Below are 24,718 nucleotides of genomic sequence, written 5' to 3' on the forward strand. Positions count from 1 at the left end.
CAGGTTGCGACGCTTGCTTTTATTTACATCTCTCGCGGAGTTCATTTAGGACCTGAAGCAACTAATGTGACTTGCTGTCATCTTGTGGCACCAAAAAACCGACGAATGGTCACTGAACGAAAAGCAAACACGACTGAACGCAGCTTCCCGCCGGATAGCAACCGCTTCATGTCCCGTGATGCTTTGCGTTGTTACGTAAACAACCTGCGACAGCTCGGGCGGCAGTTTGTTTTGGGAGATAAATGGAAGCTCACAACTGCGTTTCTAATTCAATTCAATTCAGTATTCCTGTATTAGTCAAGCAAGGGGAGATTCCAGTTTACAGCAGCACTAATAAAGCGGATAGAGTAGTGTAGTAGTGTAACATTTTTAATCAATTTGTGTGAATCGACATGATTCATGAGCTGTTGTTGGCGTTGAGTGGATACCCGGGGGCGATTTTTACATGGAACAAACGAACAGGTTTGCAGGTAAAACTGAAACACGGTGCAGCTCTCTGGCGAAATAATGATGATAACGTTAACATGGTAGCTAAGACATTTTGTTATGCTAATCTTTTACAGGCCTGGCATATTGAAATTCTAACATGATCTCTGCTGGCACTCTACCGTTAGTTATACCGTTTGTGTTAGCATAAGTTGGTTTACAGTATTTGCTGTTTGCTGTTTGTAGCTTCATATATCACACAAACAGTCCCGAGCTAAAAAAAAATGTTTTCTGTTCCACTTTTCTGCCTCACAAAGTGTCTTTCAATATAAATGTATTGCTCATTTTCCTGTGCAGAACATCCAGGGCCATATGAAAAGGAATGAACATTTGAAGTGAAGCATTGCGATCAAGAAGTTTTACAACAAACATTTTTTATTTATATGTAATGCGGGACTACATACGGGACTGTTGATATGTTGATTGACAGGAACACTGACACTGGCGTTCTAAACCAGACTGGTCTATAGTCAGAGGAAAGAAGGTGTTGTGGCTTGTGCACCACATTAGAGGCTCACAGTGTTTCTTTTCACAGTTACAATTAGTCATTTGACAGACACTTTTATCCAAAGCGACGTACATATGAATTCACACACCGATGGCACAGCATCTGGGCAGTTTTTGGATTCAGTATCTTGCCCAAGGATACTTCGGCGTGTGGGCTGCCGAGGACAGGGATTGAACCGCCAGCCGCTCTACCTCCCGAGCCACAGCCCAAACATGGTGCACTTTGTTTCACCCACAGGTGTCCCAGGACCTGCCCTTCCTTCACCCCAGTGAGACCAGTGTCCTCAACCGGCTCTCTAAACTGGGCTCAGATTACATTCGCTTCACAGAGTTCATAGAGCAGCACACGGGTCATGTGCATCAACAAGTGAGTACAATCCTTTTAGACTTGACAACATTTTAGGTAAAAATTTCAATTCTAAAATAACAGTTTAGAGATTGACCTTTTTAGGAAGGCTCATCATTCAGTCAGTGTAGTCTTAACAAAAAACTAAAGCTGTATTTTTGTGGCTGATGTTTGGCTCCATCTGTAGTGTTGTTTTACGAACTAATACGTTAAGTCTGTTAAGAAGAATCGAACCCATCCCAATCTAAGACCGAGTTTCTCTGTTAATTACATGAATTCATTCCTATCAACGGTTTGTTCTTCAGGAGCATCACACCAACCAGCCCAGCCAGACCGGACTTCATGGAATTTACTTGCGGGCTTTCTGCACAGGCCTGGACTCTATGCTGCAGCCGTACCGACAGGCCCTGTTGGACCTTGAACAAGAGGTAAAATCATGACTCCGCCAACAAGAACAAAAGTCGAAGCATGTGACAGGATGCTCATCGAAGCTGTGTGTATGTTTCAGTTCCTTGGAGATCCACATCTGACAATATCACACGTGAACTATAAGCTTGATGAGGTAAAGCATTGATGAATCCTCTAAAGAGATCATTTTAACATTTTTGTCATTTAGTAAAAACTCACAGTGGAAAGTCTTTCTGCAGTTAAATATCTGTCTGTCTAACACTGTTCTTGTTCTTTGTGAAGTTCCAGCTGCTGTTTCCGTCTGTGATGGTGGTGGTGGAGACTATCAAATCACAGAAGGTAAGAGCTGCTTATGAAGGAGGTCACCAGGAAGTGTGAGCTCAGGGTGGAGCACAGTGCTGCCGATGTCGCCAATGATTAGGAAAGGATTAAATTATACAACTGGAAAACATTACAGGCTTCACCAGAGAGCCTCAGAAAATAAAGAACAAGATGTCGGGGTCGCCTGGAGCTGCAGCGTCTGTCGATGAAGTACACAGCAGCTTATTAAATACACAACAAGACACTGTCTCTGTGGATCAAGAGACCAAATGAATTTATTAAAAGTTGAGAGAAAACACACATTTGTTCGCAGGTGGAAAGCAGCGCTGGCGTGCCGTGATGTGTCAGTCACTGATGCTGGATTAATTCTGACTCTTTAGTCTGTTTGTATGAAGGTAGTTGACAGAAACACACACTGAGTCACGTGTTGTTTCTTTTTCATTTAATGTAAACACAATAAACAAAAGGCCTGACCGATACGTGACCGAACAGCTGAAGCAGCACTGTCGCCCTCCTTGAAGAGAACGTGTAGAAAACGTGATCTGCTGATCCAGACGAACGCCTGGAGAACAGAAGTGACCGTTCTTTTGTCTTGTGTGCGGATGCAGATCCACGGCTGTCAGATCCTGGAGACGGTCTACAAGCACAGCTGTGGGGGGCTTCCTCCTGTTCGCATGGCCTTAGAGAAGTAAGTCCATCCATGTTCTCCTGTGATATGTAACTGATTTAGAAACACAAAGAAACGCTGATTCAATAGATGTTTGGATGAAAGACGTTCAGTAAGAATTTGAATGTTTTCCATTTGATTTGCTACCATGAGACACGTCTGATCATCCTTCAGTCTGACACTTGATGCCTGTTTACCACTGGATGGTGTATGTGTGTTAAAATGACGCACTGTTTGACCTTTGAAGTGTGATTTTTTTTTTTTTTTTTTTTTAAACATCATTTCCATTCTGGTGTCGGACGTGATGATAGTGATTGACACACAGTGGAGCTGTGACACATTATTCCACTCCAAATGAGGGACGAGTTTCTGGGTTTAAGTGTTTGATTCCATTCCAGCTTTTAGTGAATTTACTTTGAACCTTTGTACGTCATGAACTCTGTACTGTCTTTAGCACATTTGATTTGTCACGTTAAGACTTGCGTTGTGTATTTTTAATGCATCCTGCAGGATTCTGGCTGTGTGCCACGGTGTCATGTACAAGCAGCTTGCGGCTTGGATGCTTCACGGGTTGCTGCTGGACCAAAGCGAGGAGTTTTTCGTGAAGCAGGGGCCCAGCGCAGGAGGAGCTGCTGCCAACCAGGAGGAGGAGGAGGAGGACCTGGGGCTGGGAGGTCTGAGCGGGAAACAGCTCAGAGAACTGCAGGACCTGGTGAGAGCTGCAGTCAGAAGCACATCCGACACCGGAGCAGAGGTCAGTGCGCGCTTTCAGGAGGCTTCATGATGTGCTGCTGTGTTCGCCGCAGAGGCTGATCGAGGAGGAGAACATGTTGGCTCCGTCTCTGCAGCAGTTCTCCCTGCGAACGGAGATGCTGCCCTCTTACATTCCCATCAGAGTGGCCGAGAAGATCCTCTTCGTCGGAGAATCTGTCCAGATGTTTGAAAACCACAACCACAGCCCATCGAGAGCTGGTAGTGCATTTTGCAGCAGCGTACGTTTGTCTTCATGTCAGTAAGCGAACCCCACACATCATCGCTTTGTTGGTTTCAGGCTCCATACTGAAGCACCAGGAGGACCTGTTTGCTGCAGAGCTGCACAGACTCAAGCAGCAGCCTCTTTTCAGCCTGGTGGATTTTGAAAATTTGATTGATCGCATCAGGAGCACAGTGGCAGAGGTGAGCTCACGTGCCGCTGCATCACTCTCTCAGCTGAACGACGTTCAGTGTGAGATACCAGTTCGCTCCGTGTGACAAAATTAAAGGGTCGCCGTCTTTCTGTCCGCAGCATCTCTGGACGTTGATGGTGGAGGAGTCAGATCTGCTCGGGCAGCTCAAGGTTTGGATTCACTCTGATTCTGGATCACAAATCGGTGCTTAATGAAAAGTGCTGACTTGCATCTCTTGCAGATTATTAAAGACTTCTACTTGCTGGGTCGCGGCGAGCTCTACCAGGTTTTTATTGACCTCGCACAGCACATGCTGAAGACGCCTCCAACAGCCGTCACTGAGCACGGTAAACTTCAGTATCCGAGTTCAACCAATCGTGCTTGCTCATGCTTGCTTGCAGGTTTTGTCAGGTGAAAATGAGGAAATGAACCTGAACTACGGAGAGTCAGACAGTGTTTTTACATTCAGGGCTCACTGACAGCGTGCAGTGACAGCTGCGATAAGACCTCCACGTATTTCACTGCCGTGTGTTTTCTGCTCCGCAGATGTAAACGTGGCCTTTCAGCAGGCGGCTCATAAGGTGCTGCTGGACGACGACAACCTGCTGCCGCTGCTGCACCTCACGGTCGACTACCAGGGCAAAGACAGCAAAGGTAAAGCTGACTGTTCACCGGCCAGGAGGCCATGAGGAGGGAGGGGGGGCACACAAATACAAACCTGTTTCCATTGAGAAGATGCTCTCCTTCATTTGGTCTTTAGCACCATCCAGTGGTTTTATGATGTAACTGACGTCACAGTCACACAGTTCATAGAGCAGCTCACGGGTTGAGGCACATGGACTCAGCATCAACATTCACTAAACTGCCTCCAAACCAAATGTGCTGAAACATCATTACAGCTTCTTGAACTTGAGGACTTGCTGCTTTTCTCTGATGTGTCTTTGGAAATTCACATATCTTTCTTTTTTTTTTTATTTTGGACTTTTGTTCAGACAACACACAGCGTGTAGATGTCACCTTAGACATGTGATGGGCCGTTTATGGACCAAATTATTGATTCGTTTTTAAAAAAGTGAGTCAGTTTGCATTTAACGATGAGTCAGCAGTCATGACAGGATCAAACCAAACCTTCAGGCAGTGAATCCTGAGTCTCGTTCTCCTGATCTCAGGTATTATCAGTGTTTTCAGCCTGGTTTGTCAGCAGAATTACAGAGAAACAACAGGCCCGATTTTCATGAAACTTGGTGTACAGGTGAAGCCTGGACCAAGGAACAAGCCAGCCGCACCCCTGTCAGAGTGGTACGTTCCACCTCCCTGCTGCAGTGCATGAAGAGGCCAGTTTGGAGTTTGTTTACTGAGCTCCAGCAGATGGTTGAGTGGTAACTCGGCTCCTCCTGCTTGTCTCCGCGTTGTGTGCTTCACTGGCTGTATTTCTGCCTATGCTTATCGGTTTTCTCAGAGGCGACGGGCCCCAGAGATGGAGCCACTCCTCCACAGGACTCCTCCCCTCGTGAGGTCCCGCCCACAGGCTGGGCAGCTCTGGGTCTCACCTACAAGGTTCAGTGGCCACTGCACATCCTCTTCACTCCTGCCGTGTTGGAGAAGTGCGTTCTCATTCAGCTCCTTATCGAAGCATTTCTTCAGTGGTGCGTTCAGTGCAGCCGGTCAGCATCCTCTCCTCCTGTTTCCTCCTCTGCTCTGTTCAGGTACAACGTTGTGTTCAGGTACCTGCTGAGTGTGCGGCGGGTGCAGTCGCAGCTGCAGCACTGCTGGGCTCTGCAGATGCAGAGGAAACACCTGAAGTCCAGCCAGACAGACGCTGTGAAGTGGAGGCTCCGCAACCACATGGCCTTCCTGATCGACAACCTGCAGTATTACTTACAGGTAACGTCACGATGGAAGAGTCACAGGAAAAGAGTGTGTATTCAGTTTTTTATGCGTCTGGCTGTGATTTGGCTTTGCTCCAAAGGTTGTGGTGCAGTGTGTGATGGCAGCTGAGCGATCGCTGAGGCCTTTTCCTGTCGTTTGTCTCCAGGTGGACGTGCTGGAGTCTCAGTTCTCTCAGCTGCTTCAGCAGATCAACTCCACCAGAGACTTCGAGAGCATCCGACTGGCCCACGACCACTTCCTCAGCAACCTGCTCGCTCAGTCCTTCATCCTGCTCAAGCCGGTATGAATAACTCGGCTCATAACGGCGTCTGATTCCTCACCGAGCGTCTGCTCAGTAAACGCTTCCGTCCTCAGGTGTTCCACTGCCTGAACGAGATCCTCGAGCTGTGCCATAACTTCTGCTCGCTGGTCAGCGTGGCGTCGCTGGACGAGCGGGGGACCGCCCAGCTGGACATCCTCGTCAAGGTGCGTTCACTGACCTCCTGCGTGTCTGATGCTGGAAAATGTAAAGATGTGTTTTGTAACAGCACCAAGTTCATATTTCAGGGCTTCAGGCGGCAGTCCTCCGTACTCTTTAAAATCCTGTCGAGTGTGAGGAACCATCAGATTAACTCTGATCTGGCTCAGCTGTTACTGCGATTGGACTACAACAAATACTACACGCAGGCTGGAGGGACCCTGGGCAGGTAGGCCAACGCCAACCATTAGCTTCTTAGCTTAAAAATGAATCTCATGAACTTCTAACCATCACATTTCATTAGGTAAAGTGTTCAGGTGAAGAAAATCCACGACACCTGACACTCGGTTAGAATTTACTAATCAAAGGGTTAATCCAAAAATTTTAATGTCTTTCATTTCAGTGTTTGAGAGCTCAGAGGATGAAGATCTGGATCCATCTCTGCTGAACTCACACTGAACAGACGCCCATCGGTCCTCTGTCCTGTTGATCTTTAAAGGGTCCGTTCACTCCATCTCATCATTCTCCTCACTCGCCTCCAGCGGCGTCTTCCCATGCAGACAGTTTTTTGGGATCAGACTAATTCAAGCCTGGTTCAAGGACTGTTCATGTATTTAATTAAGGGAACGGTTCAACATTTTGTGCCAAGTCATTTTCTTGCAGAGTTCCATGTAGACGGACGCTACTTTCACATCTGCCTGTGAAATATGAAGCTACAGAGGTCAAAACTCCAGCAAAGCATTTAATATAAACATCACATCTGTCAGGTCAGTGCATCCGAGCCACAGCCAGGCCCTTTGTGCTAAGCTAAGAGCTAACGATCATCTCCTAACTCTTTGCAAGAAAGCAAATAAGCACATTTCCCAAAATATGCTACTACTCCTGTAAAGTACTCAAATATTTGTACATATTTTGGAGTCTAAATGACTAAAGAGTCCAAAAAGTTTAGGATTTGGTCCAGTGGATCGCCTCAGACACCACGTCTGGATCTGAACAAACCCTCGGCTGCTCCTGGTTAAACGAAAAGGATCTTACCTGCGAAAACTCTTCTACTCCGCTGTCAGCTGAGGTCATCTACCGGACCAGTTCCAATTAGTCATTTAGACGCCAAATTATGTAAAAGTAGGTTTAAAAATTCAGCTCAGAGTGAAAATGCTTTTTGTGCTTTCTTTTGGACCCTTCGGCTCGAGCTCGCTGTCCTTGTATAAACTGTAAATATCAAAACCTCGTATGTTCCACCTGCTGTAGAGAAAATAAACTGAAATGTGTTAAAATGAAACAAGGGTCACAGTTTATTATCCCATAAAAACAGACAGGATAAAGTTATATACAGCAGAGGCATGCAACAGAACCGAAGCTGAACACTCAACGCGGCGTCTTGCGCACGCAGGCTCGGATTATGAGGAGTAGTCGTGGCGATACTGAGGCTTGCTGTGGAAACCCAGGCACTCCCCGAGGACGACGCTCTGGATGAGCCACTCGGGAGACACCAGCGGGACTTCCTGTGATGTCATATGTGTCTTTACCAATGGTGGACAGGCATGGTCTGTCACCACAACATCAAACTTGCCGGCAGGAACGTCTGCGGACGAAGGAAAGGGCAAACTGTCAGTATGTGTCCCCGCGCACGTCATTTGGACATCGCGTGGTGGCGTCCGTACCTGAACTGTCTTTGTCCATCTGGAACTGTCGTACAGAGGAGCCTCCGCCCATGGTGATCAGCTGCGCCCAGAGCTCCACCGGCTTCTCGAACACCAGCAGGACCCGCAGAGCCTTGAACGGGCTGCTGCGAGGATGCCTGATCGGAGAGGAAACAGTACAGACAGTGGATTTCTCTTTCTTAGCTCTGGGACGTGAGGACTCAAACAACCCTCGATACTCTGTCAGATCCATCCATCAAACCCAAACAAAGCTTCGTCGTACCATTCGACGATGGCGTCATCTGGGCCCACGCCGGCAGGCAGCAGGTAGTTCCTGTAGTTCAGCAGCTTGTTGTCTTTGCAGCAGTCTCGCACCCAGATGTGCGAGACACACGGCACGCCGCTGGCTAAACACAGCAGGTACTTCCGTGTACGACAGTGCTGGTCTGCAATCAGCAGGCTCTGGTAAGCAGCTTTACACTGAGGAGGAAAGCAAACAGAAGAAAACATGAAGTACAAACCTGCTTTATTCCCGTTCTGCAGCCTGAAGTTCTCCAGTATGTGTGCAGGTTTCAGAGGTGTGCTGTTTCCAGAGCTCACCTGTTCCTCGTTGAAGTCTGGCAGGACGAAGCCTCCACCTGCCTGCAGCTGCGACTCTGTGTAGGCTTTGTTATACGGCCCCGTCTCCACGTAGTCTGTAGAAAGAACAATTGAAAACAATGAGTGCAGCCATTAAAGGAAGCCGGCCAGTCGTCCTCATCTTGTCCTCGGCCGGCTCACCCTCCTCTTCGTCGCTGGTGAGCTTGTTGGTCAGCCGGTCGCTCTCGGACGAGGCCGTCAGCATGAAGGCGAAGCCCATGAAGAGGGACGCGTTCTGGGGCAGCGGGCCGTGAGTGTCGGCCACGTCACGAGGCCGAGGGGGGAGGTCGGTGCCGCTGCCGGAGGTGTTGCAGACGCCGACGCGCTGAGCTGGAGACGGAAAAACACGTTAAAGCAGAAAAGACTGCGAGAGCAGAGATCAGATAAACGACAGCTGGGACTCTGAAAGGTCTGTTCACCCGAATCACAACATTTTCTCTCTCACGTCAATTCTGTCTCTGCACGTTTCAGTGTTTTATCAGTCGATGTTTTGAGATTTGTGAAATTGTTCTCTTTAAAGCTGCTGCGTGACCTGAGGACGATCCAGAGAGGACAGTTTCAACCCCGCCCGAGGTACGCTGACAGAGAAGGCTCTGTTCTGTAACTTGGCTGAACCGACCTTTAGAGCTTCACATGAACACACTTCACAAATCCACCCGTGACTTTAGAGACACACACACACACACACACACACACGTCATCCTCCCTCCACCTGTGGACCCACACCGTCGGGATGCTGGTGCTTGTTGTTAGTTACCAAATCAGCCTCAGCGGCAGACGGCAGGCGGCAGCGGAGGGCGAACACACACCGCATGATGGAGGTGGAAATGTCTCAGATATCATTCAGTACAAAAAACACACATTACTGACTCCATAAGAACACCTGACAGATTCATCAAGTCGCTTCACTCATTCCTCTGAATTATGACAGAAAACAAGGATTTAAAATGTCAACAGGTTAAAAAACAACAGCTTCTAAAAACCATTAAAGTCACACTGACGTTACATTAAAATCCACTGACAGGAGAATAATTCATGATGTTTACAATCTAAAACGACACAAACTAAATAATGACACAGAAGCTTCAGTTTAGAGTCAAAAAAAAAAACAAAAAAAAAAAAACATCAAACTGATAAAAACTGAATTTGGTGTGTTTAAAAGCAGCCGCCGTCACGGTTTTTCGGCGAGCGGGTCTCCGTACCGGCTCTGGCGCCCCTGCGGCCTTTCTTGGCCGGCGTCCTGTCGTCCTCGGAGGCCATCAGCTTCCTCTTGCCGGAGGGGCCGGGGGTCCGGGGGCTGCTGGAGGAGCTGCGGTTGGGAGTGTTCTCGCCCCCGGGGGCTCCTCTGCGCCTCCTCTTCCCCTCCACCAGGTTATCTGACGACGAGAATGTCAACACCAGGTTTTTATTAACTGAACGCAGGAGACGAGTTGTCTTAAAGGCCCAGCTGCGGCGTCTCACCCAGGCTGATGTCGGAGGCCTTGGCCAGCGGGGTGGAGGGCTCGTAGGGGCCGAGGCTGTGCTGCTCCCTCAGCTTGTTTCCCTGCTCCAGAGACAGGATGACGGCGGTCCTGTTGTACCACTGCCTCTGGCCGTCCTTCTCCACGCTGTAGAACAGGTCCTGGCCCTCGGTCTTATGGCCCCGGACAACACCTGCAGAGACAGACAGGAGACAGACGATCAGCAGGACGTCTGCTCTGAGACTCAGTACAAGTATTCAGAGGAGGAACAGTGGATGCAGGGTCGTCTCTCTTCCAGACATTCGGGGTGCATTCAGAGGTTGGATGAACCTCCACCTCCTCCCCTCACCTATGCTGAAGTACTCGTCCTCCAGCAGAGCGGTGACCTCCGTCTCCAGCGGGATGGGATCACACAGCAGGATGTCCTTCCCCGCCACCTCGCACTCGTAGCCGTCGTCGAACCGCAGGCGGAATCTCCCCTCGCCGGCGTCTTTGATGATGCGGCCCGAGTAGAAGTAGCCGTTGGACGACCACTTGGCCACCACCCGCAGGCCGACGAAGCTGCTCCCGGCCGAGCTCGCCTCCTCCGGCGACGACCTGAGGGAGTCGGAGCGGCTGGGCTCCGCGTCTGTGGGGCTGATGGGGAGGCGCGGGGGGAGCATGCGGGTGTAGGGCTCGTCCTCTGAGGAGGACTGCGGCTGGCCGTGAGCGCCCAACCTCTGATGTGAGCCGACACCACCTCCCCTTAGAGGGACAAACAGAGTCTGTTCAGGCAACATCAGACGCTGACTTAAAGGCTTCCTGCTATCAGAATTCACCTTTTCCTCGACGTCTGTTCACGTATTTTTAGATTTAAACGGCTTCAATCTCAGGAAATGTGTCAGAATTGAAACATCCAATCAGGTCAGTGTGCAGCACCTGAGCTGGAGCCTCGATTCAGCAGCGTCATCAGAATGAGGAATTAAATAACTTCAACTGTCAACATCTGCCACGTAAAAACAATAATCCTCTGATCTGACGTGAAAAGCGCTGAATAACGAACAGAAACATGTTTGATCTTTCATGTCAAGCGACAGGTTAGCGCTCCAGCGTAGCGAGCTCACACACGTGCTCCTCTCCTCCATCTGAAAATCTTCAGTCATCAAACTGCTCTTTAAATGCTGCTGACGAGTGTGAAGCTGTGCACGTTAATAAATCACTAACGATGAGTTTCGTCTTTTTGGACAAACGAGAGGAGCAACGTTTAATCGACGGGTCGACGGATCGCACACGTCGCTGATGATGATCGATCGTTTTCACTGTTTTCTGACGTTCACAACAAACAAACAGAAAGTGTGTTAATCAATCAAGTGACAAAACAAACGAATCTCTGCTGACATAAATCATTAGTTGCAGCTGAGCGGGAGGGTTAGTGGAAAGAGGAAGGTGAGGCGTCGTTAGGTGACGGTGTAGGTGGTGTAGGCGGTGCTGCTTCATGCTGTTTGCCTCTCGTCATCGTCGCCTCCGCCGTGGTTTCTTTAAGTGCGGCGAGCCTCAGAGAGGACTCACCTGGACAGGGAGGAGCGGGACGGGGGCCGGCCCCTTCTAGCCCTTCCTCTGGGACTCAGCGGGACGAAGGCCCGGGGCCCCAGGGTGCCGTAGCCTCTGTCCATTGTGACCACTGACCCCGCCCTGTGACCCCTGTGACCCCTCTGTTGATGCCCGCCTCCCCTCCTGGGACTGCAGACACACAGAGGGGACGAACGCAGCCGGTCAGGTGGCACAGGCACTGATCTGGGGCCACTTTCAAAATCGACGGCACCCCACGGAACGAGGGCCGTCTAGCGGCCCCAGACTCGTGTCTGCTGGATCAGTGAGCCACTGAGACATTAGAGGGTTAGAAAGAAGGTGAAGGAGTGACAGCATGCAGCGAGTCCAGACACACAGCAGAGACACCATATTGACAGGAGCGAGGACAAAGTGACAGCTTGATTGGCGGCGTGGAGGCGGAGGCAGTACCTGATGGATCTGGCGCCTCTGCTGGGCGGCATGACGAAGTCCGGCCTGCCGAGGCTGCTGCTGGTTCCTCCGGAGCTGTGCTGCAGGCTGGACGCTTTGGACGACAGAGAGCTGATGTCGGCCAGGTCGCCAGAGGTCACGGAGCTGCTGCCCGTGCGGCACGGAGAGATGTCGCTGTCCAACACCTGGCAGTCCACCACGGGCTCCTCGCTCTCCTGGTGGCGTCAACAAAGAGCGGCGAGGCTCATTTTTAAGTTTCAACACATTAAAAAAGGCCAGAGGTGCTGATAATATTCACAAAGCTGAATTTGTGACTGCACCTCGGAGACCTTGCGCTCCACCTCTTTGCCGTCCTCGTAGTACACGTCTGTGATGATCCGCGTGATGGTGGTCCTCACTTCCTGGATGGTGCGCACGTGTCTGCGGTGGGAGGGGCCCGTGGCTCTCCTGTAGGACGGAGACTCTCGCTCCCCCTTTAAGACAGAGCACAGGAGCGTCAGCTGGGCGATACACACACACACGCACGCATGCACACACACCAGCAGAATTTTCCTTCTCCACATGCAGCTGAATCTGCGTACCCTGCCGGCTGGGGAGCGCAGCCCAGGCGCATCGAAGCTGGTCTGCTGGGAGACTGTCCGCTGACGGAGCTGAGACACACAGGACAGAGCGATCAGCACCACCATGACATGTGTGAGGACACCTTAACAGCCAGCCGGCGCTCACCAGTCCCAACAACAACCGTTCAGAAGAGCAGAACCTCAGCGCTGAACAGTGCAGCCGATGTTTTCAAAGGATTTTTAAAGCCTTTAAACTTATTAAAACTCAAAGATCAACTGAACGTGTTCAGACTTTTCACTTAAATCGGATAATGTGAGAAGCAGGTTGTGTTCTCAATCTCAAAACGAATGAATTAAAGTCTTTATGTTTGGTGTTTATCAGCCTTGACTTTAAATTCCCCTGCAGAATAAATCTGAAGTTAACTGTTAAATTTAAGATTTTACTGTAAGTTTCGTGTCATTGCCTGTGTTTTGTTATTTTTATATATTTTTTGTAAGTCCTGTCAGTGACATATTTTAATTTCGATACAACTCATCACGTCTGTCTTTATTCGGGGGCTCTGGTCCCATTTTCTCAATAAACTCAGATTTTTGTGTTCTCAGCACGTGTGCGAGTCTGAACAGTGAAATTCTGTATGAAGACGTCACTGAGCCACACGTAACATACCATAATACCCACGCTTGGTAACCATTCGGTGTGAACAAACACTGGTGCTGTGAATCCTCCTCACAATAACTGACGAACCTTGTTGGACGGGCTGGAGGTGATGATGCCGTCAAAGGTCTGCTGGGAGACCCTCTGTCTGGCGTCTGTCCTGACCGGGCTGGACGGCTCTGGGGCTCCGGGCGGTCCTCGCCTGTCCTCAGCCCGCTCGGCGGGGCCGGGAGCATCCTTCGGGGTCTCCTGCGCTGCTGCCAGCACTTCCTGTGGTGACGTGTCTGGCTGGCTGTTGAGGAGGCTGTTGCATCCCGGCGAGGACGCCTGGGAGCTCCTCTGTGGGGAGGCGAACAGCTCCCCTCTGCAAAGATGTTAAAGGGCACAAATAACACGTCAGGACACACCTTCAAGATTCAATCACTCATGCAAACAGCAGGGTCTCCAAACTGTTTGCTGCAAGAGTGAAGCGGACGAAAGAGAGAATTCAGCTGCAGACATTTTGTAAAACGACCTCACTGTCAGAGCGGAGGACAAAACCACACCTCACCGCTCCTCCTGTCCCCTGTGAGCATGCAGAAAATAACCATCGTCCCACCGCCAGGCTTACAAAGTAGGTCTCTCACACACTCACACACACACACACACACAGATCAGTAGCCAAAGTCCTATTTCTGTCTACTAAAATACATTACAACAGGGGAACACTATTCATACTTCCTGGGTCAAACGGACATGTGAGGCTCCTGCAGGTCAGATGGTGCCGATCTCAACTGAACGCGCACAAAATGAAAGTTGGAACTCCGAACTGCTCGGATGAAAACTGTACGAGCCGTTCAGCAGAGTCAGCACTTTAGAGATCCTACACAGGACGTCACAGATCTGAACTGAAAAGCTCAAAGAAGTGGAGCACCAGCAGGCCTCTCCCCCTGTGCGTTCAGTGTGTGTGTGTGTGTGTGTGTGTGTGTGTGTGTGTGTGTGTGTGTGTGTGTGAGACATCTGCAGCTTCCTGCAGATCTACGGTCACAACAGTGAAACACATTTAGCGTTACACGCATGAAACCCTGCGCTGTGACAGTGAGTGTGCTCACCTGACAGGTGTGGTGTCCTCCTCTGCGTCCTGCTGTCTGTGCACCTGCCTGACCCGACTGAACACCGACGGGCTGCTGGGACATAAAACATGGGTGCACTTCTCATCAGCCGGACCTTAACTTATCGTCCACACCTCTGACCGCTGACCCAGATCACGTGACAGCTGAACACCTTTGTAAATATCCGAATAGGTTACCTGTTTACAGCCTTGGCAATGGGGTTAACCTTGACCCCGGCTCCGTCCTCTTCTGATAGCGCTGGCTCTGGAGAAAGAAATGCATTAGTGAGCAGGTAATGAGAGCACGCAGCGCCGCCATGAATACCATCCTGTAACTCCTAAGAGGATGCACATGAAAGCGTGAGGGAGGCACGGCGCTCACTCTGCAGGCTGAAGCGCTCCGAGCTGCCCTCCTCCACAGGCGTCACCAGCTTCATCCTCAAACTCAGCTTCCCGCCTGCTTTCTCCGCCGTGTCCTCGCCGCTATCGCCCGACACGATGTCGCTGGCTGCCATGGCCACGTCCGCAGAGACATCGCCCACCACGTCTGACTTCTCAGAAAAGGAAGTGATCTCTGGAGGAAAAAGAAAACCACCGACGAAGCTCAGCATCAGATCCTGTTGTGCTATTTGACGTCCAGCAGACAGGTGAACGTGAACCCACCAATGGGAGTGCTGTGTCTCAAAGTCTGCTTCAGCTGGTTGATTAGAGGGGGCGTGGCACCCACAACAGGACCAATCAGTTCCCCTTCTTTAGGAAGCGTGAAGTGGAAGGAAATCTCTGTCGTAGAAAAGCAGAAATGGAATCAGAAAAGATCTTTTTCAGGGAACGTTTCCTGTCAAAGCTGAAAATCCTCGTGTGTCTGACACCTGAACACCACCTCACCTAAACCCTCCACCTCTAAAGAGGCTGCAGACCAAACATCACAGAGCAAGATGTCAACAAGCCTGAATCCCTGTAATCCACAGCATTCAAGGCAGAGTCGGACTTTTTATATCAAAAACAAAAAGCTCGAAATCCAAGAAATCCACAAAACACAAACACACACAGACACGTGACGGGACGCAGCTTTGTCCAAGTGTCCAATCAGGTTTCAAGGCCTGAAAGGATGCAGCTGAGTATTTCACAACGAAGAGGCAAAAATTATGGAAAAGACAGAAAAACCTGATGATCAGAATCTGTGGACCCACTCGATTCGCCTCACGACTCCCTGCAGGGGCCCGGCCCTCAGGTTGAACCCCTGCTTCTAACGAGCTGATGTTGCACATTGACTGCTTACCTCCTGAGCTGTCACTCAAGCTCTTGTCTTTGTGGCCCTCTGCTCCAGGCCCCGCCCTCTCAGTCTGGGAGAGCCTATCAGAAGCGGCGTGCACCGTCTTCGCCTCAGCCTGGGACTCGTGGCCGTTGGTGGAGACTGTCCCTCTGATTGGCTGGGAGCTGCTGGTCTTTGACTGCAGCGTCACGTCTTTCTGAGGAATCTGGGAGTCCCTCTCGCTGTCCGTCACGACGATGACGCTGTCCTCTCCTCTGTCTTCGCTGTCCTCCTCCATGGGCTCAGGAGACATCAGCTGGCTCTGAGACAGAGCCAGAGCCAATCCTGAAGCCCCACCTCCCACCGTGCTCTCCTCCCCCTCCTCCATCAGCACCTCCTCCTCTGCTGCTTCACCCTGCTCACACTCATCCATCACGTCTTTGACTGCTTGACTGTTACTGATGTTTCCACACGTCTGTGACAGAGATTGGACAGACTGACTCTTGGCAGTCCCTCCTCCTCTCAGGTCCACAGCGGACGTCTGACGAACAATGGACTGCGATGACAAACTGCAGGGCGTAGCGTCCGAAGGCGTCTCCTGCACGCAGCTGTTAACCGTCAGATCGGCCGAGTCAAACTTGGCCTGAGAGCAGGTCACCTGGTCGGCAGCGCTCGCCTCTTTGCCGTCACTTCTGTCTTTTACATTCACATTTGGTACATTCAAAGACGTCTTTTGGTGCGCGGCACACTTCTGAGACAGATTGGACTCGGACTGCTCGTTCTTGGCACGTTCGCTGTGATGCTTTGGTGACTCAGCAGAGGTGGAGGCTTTGGAGCTGGTGGCAGTTTGCGACTCCGCCGGGATGCCGTTGCTCTCGGCCCTCCGATCGCAGCGTGAAATGACGGCGTCGCTGGTGTCGACGCCGGGCGGCTCCTCCAGCTCCTCTATCTGCGTGGCCTGGCTGTCCTCCTCAGCGTGTTGCTGCTGAGGAGGGGGACAGCTCTCGGTGTTCTCAGAGAGCTGCAAAGGCAAAGCGAAAGAAGCCGACTCCGGATGCTGAGACGGTGCATCAGGAGGCGGCGACGCCGTCTTCTTGTCTGACTGCTGAGGGGCCTCCTGGCTCTGCGTGGGGACAAACACGTCCTGAGGAAACAGAGGAAGACACACAGAGAAGACAGTGAACCAGGACTGCAACTGAGATTATTTTGATTTCAGATTAACCTGTTTATTATTATTTACAATTAACTGATTCATCGCTTGTCAAAGAACACGACCAACACTCCAAAATCCACATACAGACGAGCAGAACATTCTCCTATTTTGAGAAGCTCTAACCAGCGAGTGTCCAGAACTTTTGTTTCATAAATGACTTAAATTATTACCAACCATTGAAATTGCTGACAATTATCTGTTGCATCTCAACCAAAAACAATGAAGCAGGACAAAAATGAACAGATCAGTGCTGAAAGAATAAGTCGATGAGGCAATTAGCTGAACAGAAACAAAACCAATTCATTATTGATTGAGTCAAATCTTCTCTTTGTGCAGCTCAGGAGGAGCTTTCCCTGATTTCCTGTGTTTCACATCACCGTTAACTGGACGTCTTTGGGTTTCTGAGTGTTGGTCGGACAAAACTACTCAGAAAATCATCAGGCTGATTGATTAAAAATGGGAAAAATCAAAGTGCATACATGAGAGAAGTCTGGCTGGGACGGTAAGGAGAGAGTTCGCTCTAACACGAAACCAGGGGAATTCTGGGATATGGGAGTAGAGGCGGATGGGTGTGGCTTCGAGGAGGCCTCCGTGTCCATTGGCTCCTCCTTTTCCCCCGCTCGGTCCTCCGGGGGCAGCGAAGTATCCATCGGCTCGTCAGCACCTGAGCAAGCAAATGAATTTTAGCTCTATTTACCAGCCTCTCAATCTAAACCCAGTCATTAAGGTCGGCCACGTCTTACCGTGCTCGTTCTCTGGTCCGGTGGGTGAGCTGGGGACAATTAAAGGGGTGTGGGTGAAGTTCTCTGGGGTGGGGGCAACGTAGTCAACAGAGCTCCTGCAAAAAGAGGCAAAGAGAGCAGAATATGAGGTCCCTTCGGAGGCTTTCTGGACGGTGTGTGGACTCTATCTGTTACCTGTCCTGTCACTTACTGTGACAGACTCTCCTGCACCAGCGTTCCCTGTCCAGACAGGTGCAGCAGTCGCAGGGTGCGGGCCGGTGTCGGGGAGGGGTCACCCTGCTGCTCCGGCTCAGACACTGTGCTGTCTACTGCAGCAGCTGAGGCGAGTCCACAGGAAACATACGAGACAGAGAAGAAGACAACAGTCTGACTTTCCTGTTCTGAATGTGCTTTTCTGGAGCCACTGGTGCTGTGTGTCACCATGCTCCACCATGGTCAGGATCCATGTGATTACAGCACAGTAAAATAACTTAGCGTGGGGCCTCTCTTTAAGTGGCCACGTGGGCCACATATGCGTGCATTTACCTGTCTTGTCGGTTTCAAACAGATCCTCCTGCGAGGACAGGATCTCACAGTCCTGCTGGTCCCGCTCACCAGAGGCCTGCGGGCCCTGCGAGTGCAGCAGAGCCTGGACGCTGAGCTGCCTGCCCGACTGACCCGGAGACTCCAGCGAGCTGCTGGAGCTCACCTCAGATCTGGAGGAGGAGGAAGGGGAAACAGCGGTGAAAGCAGAGCCGTATGTGAACTCTAATGAGCGCAGAGTTTAACCACCACGTGGAGCTCTACCTCACTGCTTTGTTGTCCTGACTCTCTGAAGTCCTGGGGCTGATCTTCTGCTCTGCTGGAGATGAGAAGAAGATATAAGTTAGACTGACTCTTTAAACCATTTGATGTCAGCACGAATGCTCTGATCAGATAATAAATAATTAACTGTTACAGTCAGCTGTCGAGCCACATCCAGCGGGATTAGGAGACTATTTCTGCTCTGACTCACACACACTGTGCATGTGTGCATTTCAGCAGCAGCAGCAGCACGAGGTGAGCCATGAAACGCCTTTAACGCTCAGCATAGTTCATCCATGCATCTTCAGCTGTAAACGCAACCAAGACGCTCTGGAGCCACAGACGAGTGACAAATGACAGAGCAACATGAAGGTGACTTTGACAGCCACAACATCTGACTCACATCGTCTTCATACTCGTTAAACCAGTGAGCGTATGGAAGCATCTTCATTTGTTGTTTCTCATTCGTTCAGGATTTTCCTTTTATTTGTCGCCCATCAGTCGATTCAAATTGAATTTCTTCAGTGACCCAGGTACCAGGCCTGACTGCAGCCTTTTAAATACGGAGTCATGTTCTCTGTATCAATTCAAAGGAGGCCCATTAAAGGCCTGAATGACAATGAAATACAAAGAGCATCTATAAATAAACGTCTTAAAACCTAATTTGGGGCGTCGCTCGCTGTTTGGCTGAGGTACGATGTCTTCGTCGTCTTCTTCCTCCCGACTGTTCGCCGCTTCACCGCACAGATCCTGACTCTGAGAAAGCTCGAGGAAGCCAAACTGAGACATTCCCTCTGAAACACAGACGCCATTACACTTACAAACACGAGGTAATATGTCATTCTTAAAAAGTGCTGCTCTTCCTTAACACAGGAGAAGGGCTCCTACCCTCAGACTGAACGCAGTGTGTGGTAGAGTCAGCTCCGGACTCCATGTCAGCGTCCTCCGAGGCACACCTGACCCAACAGAAAACAAGAGTCAGAGCAGGAAATCACCCTGAGCACCAATCAGCCGAACGTCCGGTCCACACATACTTCTTCTTGTTGTTCGGAGGAGGGCAAATGTTGAGAACTTGACTCTCCTCCTGGAAAGCCGAACTGGGATTGGCCGCCGTGAGAACGCCTGAATAAAGAAAACATGACTGGTTTTGCTGGATACGTGATGTATTTGTACACATCGTACCACGCTGTTAGAAAAGCACTGACCGGGTTCAGCCTGGTTGTTGCTCTGGGAGCTCTCTGATTGGCTGTCAGTCTGAGAGTGTCTGCTTCCAAGAGGGGACGATATCAGTTCCTGGAAAAGGACAAATATTCAATAGTTTCACAAAGAAACAAATTGACACGTCAAATTAATTCAAGCTTTTAAAAAGTAGCAAGAGTATTGGTGACTCAAAGTTCAGATTCGGTGAGTAACGCCGTACACATGTGTACTACACAGGCCTAACTAAATACTTATGCTCGAGTACTGTACTTAAGTGCAGTTATAATTACAGTTATTTCTGTTTCAGAAGAAAATACTGCACGTTTTTCTCCACTACAGGTATTTGAGTACTTTGACTTTCAGTACTTTTTTGCTGATAAGTACTTTTACTTACGTCAAATGAGGCTGGAGGAGTTTTACTTGTACTGGTGTATTTTTACTCTTTGGTATTGATACTTCTGCGTCAACAAAACACCTGGATACTTCCTCACCCACTGCTGTAAGATCAGATCTAAGTCCAGTTTTCAGCTCACCAGAACCGGACTGCGGGCGGTGGGCTGCAGGCTGGAGAGGCGGCGGGCCAGCAGAGCTCGGTAGCTGCTCTCCGGATCGTCCTCCAGAGCGACGCTGTCCGGCTGCGAATCCTCCACGATCAGACACGGGTTCTCAGGTTGAGGCAGGCTGGAGTCCAGTTCACTTCCGCCGGGATCCATGAGTTCAGTCCGGGGGCAGGAGGCGGGCTGCTGTCAGCTAGCCGAGCAGCAATAACACAACGAAGAGGGGCACGTGAAGCTAAGCCCGTGTATTGTTACCTGATGTTAGCTGTTAGCTAAAGTTAAAGGCTAACAGCTAACGTTGCTGCTCCGCCCAATAACAAAGCTCGAGGCTGCAGCTCAGAGGCGGAACCCCCGCAGACATGGAGCCGAGTGTCTCCGCCGAAAGTTACCAAACTCTCAATTCATAGCTGCTTTTTTCATTTTATTTTATTTCGCTATCAGCTCCTTTCTTTGCCAAACACTCACACCCCCCTCCGGTTCAGCTCCGCTCCTCGCGGCAAAACTCACCGGAAGTGATTTCATTGGTCAGTTGGCGCGATGACGTCACTCGAGAGCCCCGATTAGTTTTACGGTTGCAGGATGTTTTTGTTTGTTTTTTTGGCACCTTTTTCTTGGTAATTATTGCTTCATTTTAGCTCTAAATGCTTTATTTCGTGTTCTTGTATTTGACATGATTCGGAAAGATGAATGCACCTTCTGACCTGCTGCTGAATGATTGCTGACACATTTCTTTAAAAACTTACGAATCCTTGTATTTCATAATATTTTTGCTTTTTAATTCAATGAAATGTCAGTATACAGCCACTTATATATACACACACACTGTGTATACCATTAAAGCTTCCAGATACTATCAACAACACAATTATTGTAACTTGAAATAAATAAAATTGATTCTTATTTCTATTCTATTATGTTTTGTCCTTTTGCATCCACAGTGTTAACACCATCTTGACTATTGTACAGTTTCTTCTATCTTAAATGATAAAGATGCTTCCCGGTTTGCTGTGCTATACTACAGAGTTTTACACTCTGTAATGTTAAATCATGTGAAAGAGAGAAATCTAGGCCATTGTATCCCATAGTGGGATCTGAGACATTCAGAGGCCCTTGAAGGACTTTCAGGGACTCCAGCAAAATGAGATATAGGCTAACCTTCACAATCATTTACCTCAGCTAAGACTCACTGAGTTTGTCTGCATGTTTTTTCCACATATTCTTCCTCCCTGCTGTTATCTCCTCTGCTCCTGCTACCTAAGTCCACATTTCAATCGTCACTAAGGCAAGTTTTAAAGAGCAGGTATATCTACTCTGTTCATCCTTCACAGTTTTCTGTAGAAAACTCTCTTCTTATCCTCTGGAAAGTGGGACATGTTTGTCCATAAAACACAGAAATCTCTATCTGTGCGTGAGTGTGACTGAGATTAAAATAGTCAACAAGCGCAGGTTAGATCGGAGACATTTTGTCAGGAGCTTTTAATGGTGGGATGCTCACAATGCAGCAGATTAACAGGCGGCCTTTCAAATATTAACATCACTTTGTCATCATCATTTGACAGCCTCAGTTTCCATGGAGACACCACATTTCCTGTAACACCGCAGTCTATGCAAATGCAGATCACAGTGAAATTGGCATAAAGCAGCAATCACTGGATTGATTGAGAGCTGCAACAAACCCAAACCCGGCCGGACTAAGTCACGCTGAGACTTTGTTGGAAACGAAAATCACATGTTGGAGTGTCTCCTCACCTCAGTTCACATCTTCCTCAGGAGTGAAGAAGACCCTGATGAGGAGTCGTCACAAGCAAAATGCTCTAACTTACCAGTAAAGACCAACAGTTACCTAAGAGTGCGTGTTCGAAGGGCTTTTGAAGGATGCTTTAGCTGTAAAATGCCATCCTGTGAGGTGAGGTTAAACAACATGAAGCAGGACGGGGTCATCTGAATTCACCACAGACACACTAACTTCTTTTAGCAACATCAGAGTGATTTTCAGGGGATATAAAGACAAGAAGACAATTTTCTGCAGCTTTGTGCAGAATCTGACTGATTTCAGCTCACAGAGGCTCATCTGTGTGCAGCCTCATTTTGTGTTTCAAGCCTCTGGGTCTTTATCTGTTCTGCTCAGAGTCAGCTGAAGGTGTATCCTGGCAGACGGCAGCCAGGCCTGGTCACAGCTCTGCTTTAGGAAAGCAGCGGCAGCAGCAGCAGCAGCAGCAGGGATGTTACTAGCATTTCAATATGAGAACACAGAGGTGGAGACGTCCTCCTGGCTGGGAACAATGCAATAATGAATACCTCATGCTGCTAAATGAGCAGATATGCAGCTCACAGCGCGTCTGCTCATGACAACAAAAGATGAGGATAAATCATTTCCAGCTCCAGCTGGATGCAGGCGGGCATCAGCCGCCTGCAGACAGCCTTGCCGGGTGGCACCGCAAAGTTCAGCGTTACGTCGTCATTTCTGCAGGTCGGGCTGACATCCACATTAAGAAATGCGCAGCCACTACCCAAAATGTCTAATCTTAGCCACCTCTGCCGGAGCTGACAGACACTGAAACACACTGGAAGCATATGCTGCCGCGCGTCCTCGTCTCATCTCCATTTAGCGCTTTTTCACCTCAATGCCAAAGAGAAACATAAAGAGCTTTACCTTAGAAATCAATATGTCAGCTCTTGGGTCTCCAATTTGTTTCACCGTCCCGTCGGTTGCAATAATAACGCGTCCAACATCGCTCAGTCCTTCCTTGCCTCTGTTTTGCTGAGAGTCAGGGTGTGGAATACACACGCATGGCACGTAAAGATGCAAAGGCATTTTTAAATGTAGATACCATGCTCATTTCCTCTGGAGTCACACACAGCAGCTGCACACAGATGATGAAGATGATGATCAGCCTCACATTCGTTCAGAAACGTAAAAATGAAGCGTATCGTTTCATAAGGAAGCTTACTTCAAAATAACTTTTGAAAAGAGAGCCGATAAAATGACTTTAATGTGCTCTCAGTGTTCAGAAATGTTTGCTGTGTTCATTTGTGGCACATTTGCACGGATCTCTCAGTTTCGTTAAATCAGTGTCAGCAGCTCGTCTGTGTTATTTCTGCGGTTAAATCAAAGTGGGAGTTTTGGCAGATGCAGTGTTTTGAATTATTTCTGCTGTGTTGGAAACGTAAGTGTGTGAAAATAAAGACGGACTGGAGGAAATAAAGTGTGCTGGGACTCCAACCAACTGAGGACGGTCAAATGAAACTTGGAGTTTCTAAAAGTCCTGATCTGATAGAAGAAAACTGAGTTTCTGTTCTGAACATTTATGTTTTCAGCTCCAGCAGTTAAGAAAAACACAAGGTCTGTTTATTCAAGTCAGTTCATTATTCATTATTTTTAACTAAACTATCACCGTGAAACATGATTAAATGTTAGTGATGATGAACATGAGTGCAACATTAAAGGACAGGATATTTAATGCATTTGTTGTTTGTCCTTCATATTTTCACTTTTCGTTTTTTTTTTCTTTGTTTTTTTTAATCTCACTCTCATTTCCTTGGATCTATAATTCCTCCCTTATATGCTTTTAAAACAAAAGTTCTTACAAAACTATATATTCTTTCATCTCTGACAATATTTCTTCACAGTTTCTTTGCAGCTAAATGGTTTGAAATGATTTACCTGTAACTGGGTTTTTGGGTCGTGAACGCTGGAGCTGGATCGGGGATGAAAAGCTGCTGCTGTAGTTCCCTCTCCTCCCAGCAGAGGTCACTAGACCCTCTGGAGTGTCTGGCAGTGTAGTGCTGACTCACTGCTGCTCACACACATCTTCTTGAGGGGAGATTTACAGAGACAAGGGGCGAATTAAAGCCCACAGTGATCCATCACCACCGCAGGAGATGTCACACCAGCAGCACCGCCGCCTCTGTTCTGGAACATACCGAGAAACCAGCGCTGACAGGGACGGAGGGGATTACAGAGACCAGAACGAGACTAAAACATGAGAATACAACACCTGCCTTCACATTTCAGTGAGAAACAAACAGTTCGGGCTGGTTTTCTTTCCTCAGCTCAGTCAGCAATAACATTTCCTTTAACAAATCACACATAAACCAGGCTGAACCTCATGTAGTCCAACAGTCCTGCAACAAGTCCTCCCTTGAGGTGTTTCTATCATTTTGTCCACCCCTCTTAATAACAGAAGCAGCTCCAGGTGTGATGACAGACAGGAGGTTTCACACGGTAACGAGGAACATGTCGTCCGGCGTAACGACGTCGTTCATGATGCGTTTGAACAACAGTGCAGCTCTGTGGCACAGAGGAAGAAGACATGTCCGGCTTTAACTGCACACAGCACACAGATCACGGTCGTGTTTGCTGTATTTTGCTGATTTTGCTCTTTTCAGTGTCACCTTCCTTCAGCCTAAATACTGTTATATGTGTAATATTAGTACAAACTAAAACTCAGTGGGTTAGAAAGTGACCCAGCGTGGGTCAGTATGGCACCAGTACTTCAGCACCAGCCGGGTGTTACGGGTTGTTTTGAACCAGTAACCAACAGTCATGCAAAGATAGCACCGACACTGGGTCAAGCGAGCCCGCTGCTGCCTGGGAAAGTCAGCCCAGCGTCGAGTCAGTGCTAAATGGACCCACGCTGGGTCACTTTCTACGCCACTGAGTTTTAGTGGGCTTTTCAT

At 49.1% G+C, this 24,718-nt stretch overlaps 2 protein-coding genes across 8 annotated transcripts; one reads left to right on the forward strand and one right to left on the reverse strand.

Annotated features, from left to right (window-relative positions):
• Positions 1-190: 190 nt before the first annotated feature.
• On the forward strand, positions 191-7,530 carry tubgcp4 (tubulin gamma complex component 4). The gene is made up of 18 exons (XM_076734555.1): positions 191-470; positions 1,232-1,360; positions 1,645-1,767; positions 1,848-1,901; positions 2,030-2,086; positions 2,677-2,756; positions 3,246-3,447; positions 3,542-3,707; positions 3,787-3,911; positions 4,021-4,071; positions 4,143-4,248; positions 4,448-4,555; positions 5,361-5,505; positions 5,608-5,785; positions 5,937-6,071; positions 6,146-6,256; positions 6,338-6,477; positions 6,652-7,530. Exons 1-18 carry the CDS (start codon positions 393-395, stop codon positions 6,656-6,658), a joined length of 1,995 nt encoding a protein of 664 aa, XP_076590670.1. The 5' UTR covers positions 191-392; the 3' UTR covers positions 6,659-7,530.
• tp53bp1 (tumor protein p53 binding protein, 1) lies at positions 7,517-22,815 on the reverse strand. Of its 7 annotated transcripts, none has more exons than XM_076734514.1 (29): positions 22,692-22,815; positions 20,015-20,231; positions 19,487-19,574; positions 19,316-19,403; positions 19,170-19,237; positions 18,941-19,075; positions 18,285-18,336; positions 18,024-18,193; positions 17,689-17,815; positions 17,499-17,593; positions 17,235-17,419; positions 15,570-16,686; positions 14,954-15,070; positions 14,673-14,864; positions 14,489-14,555; positions 14,292-14,366; positions 13,291-13,564; positions 12,567-12,635; positions 12,306-12,458; positions 11,986-12,200; positions 11,536-11,706; positions 10,337-10,731; positions 9,989-10,180; positions 9,730-9,903; positions 8,669-8,857; positions 8,489-8,583; positions 8,172-8,368; positions 7,910-8,046; positions 7,517-7,830 (listed from the first exon to the last, which is right to left on the reverse strand). In XM_076734514.1, exons 2-29 carry the CDS (start codon positions 20,192-20,194, stop codon positions 7,646-7,648), a joined length of 5,202 nt encoding a protein of 1,733 aa, XP_076590629.1. In that variant the 5' UTR covers positions 20,195-20,231; positions 22,692-22,815; the 3' UTR covers positions 7,517-7,645. The 7 variants fall into 7 exon arrangements, with proteins under 7 accessions (XP_076590629.1, XP_076590620.1, XP_076590610.1 ...); XM_076734505.1 differs by having other exon boundaries at positions 14,292-14,363; positions 18,285-18,339; XM_076734495.1 differs by having other exon boundaries at positions 18,285-18,339.
• Between the last annotated feature and the right edge of the window lie 1,903 nt (positions 22,816-24,718).

The sequence above is a fragment of the Chaetodon auriga genome, chromosome 1 (genome assembly GCF_051107435.1).
Source record: "Chaetodon auriga isolate fChaAug3 chromosome 1, fChaAug3.hap1, whole genome shotgun sequence".
NCBI lineage: Eukaryota > Metazoa > Chordata > Actinopteri > Chaetodontiformes > Chaetodontidae > Chaetodon > Chaetodon auriga.